Source organism: Poecilia reticulata, linkage group LG12 (genome assembly GCF_000633615.1).
Source record: "Poecilia reticulata strain Guanapo linkage group LG12, Guppy_female_1.0+MT, whole genome shotgun sequence".
NCBI lineage: Eukaryota > Metazoa > Chordata > Actinopteri > Cyprinodontiformes > Poeciliidae > Poecilia > Poecilia reticulata.
The window spans coordinates 12,880,216-12,887,252 of NC_024342.1; the positions used below are offsets into that span (position 1 = coordinate 12,880,216).

The window sequence follows — 7,037 nt, forward strand, 5'->3', positions numbered from 1 at the left end:
ATTGGAGTAGAAATGTACAGTTTGTCATTCATTTGGTTTACACACAATGAAAAAAAATGTTTCTACTGCTGAGTATTGTGGGTAAAGTTGTGGGAGACACATTTGAAGAAATGAATTATTGATTCAACTAAATGAAGAAACTCATCAAATAACCAAACATCCTAAAACATCACATTGTCTTACCTGATTTCTGGGGAAAATACGCGTTTATTCCATTCCTTTATGTGTCCCCAAAGGGGGGTTATCCACTCAACTAGAATAAATACTGAGAGTATTTATTCTCAGTATGACAGAATTGATCGCTGTGGTCTCTAGTTGAATGTGCAATTTTATCATGTATATTTGATAAGGTCCCTTCTGTTTCAGAGGCATTGCTCCAAACAGTTTTTTGTGTCAGAAATGCATATTTCCGCTGAGTAGCAATCAAAAGGTGGAATGTTTGTTTCTTACTTTTAAGATTTTTTAAAGATTTTTTTGGCACAAAAACATGATAAAGTTTTTCCATCAAGTTCTAAAAAGTTATCTATATCTGCATATCAATTTAAACATGAATTGGGGTTTTTGAAAAGTAGTGGTGTGAATCTATGGTTGAGAAAGATTACACACGGATCCTGGGATCTTTATATATATACATACACATAGCGACACAGTATCCACAGACAGTAAAGCACAGGTGTCAGTATCCCAGCAGCTTTAGAGCTCTTTGAAATGCCTCAAATGAACTCCGCTGAACTTTGTATGCCTACTATTTTCATCTACAGGACTGGCTGAGTAAGTTTGGGTACCTCCCGCCGCCTGACCCAGTGACCGGACAGCTTCAGACAAAGGAGGCCTTGACCAAGGCTATTAAAGCCATGCAGAAGTTTGGAGGGCTCAAAGAGACTGGAGTTTTGGGTATGTTTTGCAAAATCTACCCATGTCTCAAATGTTACCTTGAAGTCGGTTCACCACCTTGCTACCAAAATCCAAACCTCATACTTCTTTCTATTCTTCGCAGACCAAGCCACGTTAGGGTTGATGAAAACACCGAGATGCTCCCTGCCAGACATGTCTCAGGCGGAGGTGACAACGCGCAGAAAACGAAGTCCAACTCCTCAGAACAAATGGAATAAGAGGCATCTTTCCTGGAGGTAAGGCACGACTGACCATCTCCATTCGACAATAACTCCATCTTACATTATTCAATTTATTCCCGGCTTTCCCTGGAATTGTGCCTGCATATATAGTGCAAACAGACATTTGTTATAAAGGAAGTATATCTAAATAAAAATAAAAGTAGTTCAATTGAAGCTTGCCAGCTTCAAAGTGTTTCCTTAGTGTATGTATCCTTAAAACAAAATCTAAGTAAAGGTACTTTATAACTCCGACATTCTGTCCAGAAAGATGTTAATAAAAAGGCAATGAGCATATCACCCCAGTAGGATACCTGTTTAAATTTCAGCATGAACCTCTCTCTCTTTGGATCAGCAAAGTACAGAAAGTCCATGAAAAGACTTGCAATAGTGTCATTTGATAAACTCACAGAATATTAAGTGGCAAGCTCATGCCAATGTTTTAATTAAAGGATTTCTTCTCTGAAGTCACTCCAGTTTATCTTGAATTTCTTTCTGTCTAAGAGGAAGTATAATGTAATTAAAACTAAACTCAGCCCTTCCTGCGGTGTCATTGAACTTTGTTCTAAAGAAAATTAAGCTTAGCTAAATTCACTTAAAGGAAAGTCTGCCTAAACTGCTTGATATGTGTGTCCAGAGCTATTATCTAAAAGATAAAATACTCTAGAGCAATCAGGATATCCCACCTGCAGAGACTAAGTGTAGAACAGTGCTTTGAGATTTTAAAACTTGTATGCATATTTATAATCACCCACAGGGGGACGTACCTCATCACATTCATCTTGCTCAGACCACGGGGCTAGGCAAGTTGATGGTTGCAGCTCAGATAGATTGCCAGTCAAATACACTTAAAGACAATCATGCAAACTCTCATTATGTTCAATTTAGTATCATCCGTAACTCTATTATCCCTATCGTTGGACTATGGGAGGAAACATGGCTATCAGGGAACCAACCTGCAGTTGTATTTCTTTTCTAAAGTGTTCCTAAAGTATTATTTGGAATGTAAACAGCGTCACGCAAACAGGCTGCTATGATTTAAACCCCAGTGCGCTCAGGGATGAGAGTTATGCAGTGACCTTTCAGGCAGTCTCAGCAGCCATTTTTTTCTGCTCCTTCATAGCGTCTGTTTTCTCACCTGCGCATTGCTGTTTGGCAGCTGATCAATAACAAATAACCCATATGACACCAGACTTACGGTGGGACATTCATCAAGAAGACTGCCCTTTAATAATATTAAAATCATCATCTGTGATTTTGAGAAATAGCATATTTAAATATATATATCTGCCTCGTATTAAAGCATTTGTATTATCTGATACAATTTTGTTTTCAATGGTTTTTGAGTATAGTAAGTCTTTAGTATTTTTACTTACTGTTTCCAACCAACAAGAATCTCATATTGCTCAATAAGAAGTGTTAACCATAGATGTTGATTGGAGTCTAAGTTACTTTAAGTTTTCTTTTTTTACGTCGCTGTTAATGGCAGATCTTCGTAAACCTAAGACTTACAAGCTGTTCATTCTGTATTTTATTGTGTAGGGCTGAGTGTAAAGACAGAAGATAAGCATTACCTTTAAGAAAGAGTATAGTCTATGTTTAGAAAAAAAGCTGTTCTGTTTCCTCTCAGAGACATCCAGACTAAAGTGCATAAAATTGTGTCAGCTTATGAAAAATATAGCAGGATATTTTGCCTTGAAACAGTAGAGGTAGAAAGTATCTCTTCAAGTCAATACATATGTAACATACACATGTGAATTGGGAAACAGGGAAATCCAAAATACACCTTCACAAATGAAGTATACATTCCCCTGTGCAGATGTGTGCTTTCCTCCTGGTGGACTTCAACTTTCATTTCCTCCTTTGTACTCCTGCCAATCATGCAGCTCTCCTGTCAGCGTGCTACACACTAAAATAAGACAGCCGGGTCTTCAGTCCGATGAAACGCCTTCATATTCACAGCAGTCGGATTTGTAAAAGTGAACAGAAGAACCGTTGTTGGTTATGTACCGGGCTCTAATCCGGAGAGATTTTCACGTGTGGCAGATTTGAAGAAAATCTTTTATATTCTGCTCACATTGGCCCAGCAGTTTTCTCTGTCTCCTCCCTTTGGTGTTAAGTGAATGTTGTTCCACTTGCATGCCCATCACCTCGCGGCCTGGTTTCATGATGCAACATTTAACAATACCTCTGCTTTATTACAATAAATGTGAAAGTAAAATCTAGGAATTGTGATAAAGTAAAGCTATGATTAACTATGAATGACTGAGATGTAACCTGACACAAATAATAAATGTTCTTGCGGTGATGCAACACTTCAGTGAGACCACAAAAAATAATAACTGTTTTTAATCGCCATAAAATAGATATTTTGGTTTTCAATCTTAATTTGTGTTAGAAAGTAATTTTCCATTGGCAAACTCAAGTGAGGGAACTGAAGAATGAGTTAATATGAAACAAAAAAACAACACTTTTATAATATTACCCTATATCTTAGCTCTAGATTTTAATGGAAAAATATGAACCCACATCAAAACATAACATTCTCTCCTGGGTGTATCTGTTCAACAAGTTCGTTCACATTTAGCTTAGCATATATTGTGTAAATGCCTAAAAAAAAACTAAAAGTAAGCAAGATATTAATTAATTCCAATTAATGTCTTGATTTAAAAAAATATAACATTGGTGTTGTAGTCAAAAAAGACCATTTTGTCCATGCCCCAAATGAAAAAAGCCTTTTCTGTAATCATAATAATGTAGTTGTTGCTGCAAAAGTTTAAAGAAAATCTAAAAGTAGCAGCTCATTAACAAGCTAACCTAACAACACTTCAGTCTAACTGACTGTACTAGCTGCCCTTTCACAATATTTAGGTGAAACCAAACTAGCATGTAAGCAGACTCCCAACTACATTCCACCTGTCCAATAAATCTGACAAGCTGGTAACAAGTTGAAAATAGATAACTCTGAAGAGCCCATACATCTGGCTAACATTAACTCCCTTGCCAGTAGCTAAAAGCAGAGTAGATGCAGATGGATGACTTAACTCCCTTAGACTTCTTTCTTTGTGCACTTTGCATAAAAAACGTACATATACGTATTTGCACATGACAATGTTTCTGCCTGTTGCTTTCTCGTCCATCTTACCTTCACATCCTTGATTTGTACGGGCACAAATGGCAGCGTTGACATTTTTAAACTATTGGTTGTCTGAGAAAAAAATTAAATAAATTAAGACCTGGACATTTGAAACTGACATAAGATCAAAGCTATCTGGTGTCAAGGTACCAAAACATCAAAAACAAACTCCACTCCTTCAGCATTCAAAATCATGGGGCTAATTGAATTAATATAATTGATATTCACAATTGTTCTGATTATTTATCAGTCCACTTATCCTCAATAGTCAGACAGAAAACTAATAAGGGTCACATGGCCAAGGTAAATTTGAAGAACTTCACCATACAAGGAGAGGTTCTTTAACTGATATTTCATTTTGAAACACTATTTTCATATAACATTTGGAATATAATGAAAACCAGAACATATATGTTTTTTATTTATTAATTTTTTTTACCAGTTAGCATAATAAACTGAATTTAAGCCCAAGGTAATGTATTGTCTGTCTGGAAAAAATATTTTTTTCCAGACAGGAAAGGGCTTTGATTTGAACTGCAATCTATTGGTACAAAATGGTTTTTATTACAAGAAGAAAATGGAGCTGGAAAAGTAATATGAAACAAAGTGTAAGCACGAAATGGCAGAACAAAGTGACCCACGGCCTATCCAGTTTTGTTCGGATATTACGATCTGCATAACATTGTAAAAATAGGAGTTGTAAACAACTTGTCTTTCACATGTACATTATGTCCGTCCTTGCAGATGCTGTCTTAAAATACATTTGCCCTGAATACTAATGCTTGAGAAGTTCTTCAGAATGCATTTAGAAATTTACTGAGGAAAGGATGGTGATTATTTTCAGCACATAATGTAAAGTGTTGCACATAATGGATTTACCTAATCAAACGGAAGTTTGAAGCATTATCTGCGTGTGTTTAATTAAAACAGCCCATTTACTTACAGTAGGAAGTACAGCATCGCCCACTCCCTCCTGATTCAGCTCGCCACAGCACAATTGACAAGAGCCTGATTGGCACTTCATGCTCTTCTCTGCTTGTTCTCACGTGTCATTCACATCATTACGCTCTGAAAATGTGGGAAAAGTTTGTGCTCAGAGGTTGTTATTTCACAGGAAGGAAGAAAGGGTAAATGGCTCAGTGGAGTAACTATTCATTTGGTGGATGTAAATTCAAACAATGTCTTTTTCTTAATCGAAATAAGTAAATTATTAAATTTTTTTCCTGATGGCGTCTGAGAGCTTTTGTGACGAGGCTGAGCCCTTAATCCCAATTTAACTCCACTCTGCCGTTTCCCTTTTTTTCCGCTTCTCCACAGTCTGTTTGGTCGAGTGTGTCGCTGACATTAAAAGCTGAGTGGTGTAATGGCTCACTGTTAGCCCATTACCTCATATTGTTGGGCCATTATCACAGCAGACAGCCTGGCAGTCATTAGCAGCTTGACTGATAACTCACACAGATAGGTGTAGCCAGCTGAGCGAAGAGGCACAATGAAGGGGTGGAGGATGAGAGAAGGTGGAGGGGGAAGGAGAGGGTTGGGGGGGCAGGGGGGGGCACGAGGAGGAAGCTGTCTAATTTAATTTATTTCCAAAATGTAATAAAATAGTTAAGTTTTACTTGTTATTTGGACTTCACATTCATCAAGACTCATCTCTCCATTGACTTACCTTCCTTTTCATCAAATAAATCAACTAAGTCCTAAAATGAACAGGAGGCTCAACGCACTTAATGACTAGAGATCTGCAGGTGGGAATCCAAATAGCTCTTTGCAAAGAACAGAGTATAATTATGATAATTTGATTTTACAAATGTTAGTCTGTGTTTTTTCCCCTTCGCTTCATACTCAATGGCAAACGTTCAAAAATATTTTAGCAATAAGGACTTACTTTAGGTTCGTATTAATATTATCCTGTAATACAATTTCAATTAGGAACCTCTGAGGAGCATGTCTGTTAAGCAACTGGTTTATTAATATGTTTTCTTTGTGTTGCTTTAGAACAAGCAGCATGATGGAAAAATGTACAATAGTTGGTCCAATAAGCTCTTGAAAACTACTTCAGAATTAAACAGTTTTATTATAATCATCATCACAAAACCTCATCTCAAGGCACTACAAGAAAAAAAAGTAATTTTAATCCAGACTTACATCAAATTAGTTTAAAACACCTACAACATAAAGCAAGGACTTGTTTTTTCCTATATTGCACTCCAGATTAAAACATTGGTTACCAGCCTCTGCTGAATAAACTAAATCATCTGAGCTCTGAGGCACAGGCTTCAAAATCCTGCCCGTCAGATTGACAGGTTAGTACTGGCAAACCCGTTCAAATATTGAAAAGCTATTTTCAATATTAATGAAGGGATGAGAAATCCTAACACAGTTATAAATATCATCAATACTAGATTCACTTAACGGAATAATGGAAAAGAAAAATGATATTTTTGTTCTTATAGTGACAACACCAAAACTTTAAGCTTTGAACCGTTTCTGCACGTTGCAGTCCTTCTTATCTATACCACTGATCGATGTGTGTCTTTTTCAGACGTTTTTCAATCTTTAGCCGAAGCAAAGCCCCTTCTCTCTCTTCTAACTGCTCATTTATCATTTCCCTGCCGTCACTTTAGGCCACTAACCTGTGAAATTGCTTGGTAGAGCCTTAAGTATAATCATGCTGTCATCTCATTAGAAACTTGTCAAAAATATATATTATTTTCATATTTTAAATCACCGTCACAGAGCTGGTGAGGAAAGAATGGAAGATAGACAGACAACAAGGAGACAAAAAAGGC

The 7,037-nt window shown here is 36.8% G+C and overlaps 1 protein-coding gene across 1 annotated transcript in view; it reads left to right on the plus strand.

Annotated features, from left to right (window-relative positions):
• Window positions 1-737: 737 nt before the first annotated feature.
• Window positions 738-7,037, plus strand: part of LOC103473902 (matrix metalloproteinase-17-like) — a gene marked incomplete at its 5' end in the record, with an annotated part of 50,155 nt that continues 43,855 nt past the window's right edge. Inside the window, 2 exons of the mRNA XM_017307722.1 lie at window positions 738-894; window positions 998-1,130. Coding sequence (XP_017163211.1) covers window positions 738-894; window positions 998-1,130 — 290 coding nt within the window. The remainder of the gene's footprint in view (window positions 895-997; window positions 1,131-7,037) is intronic.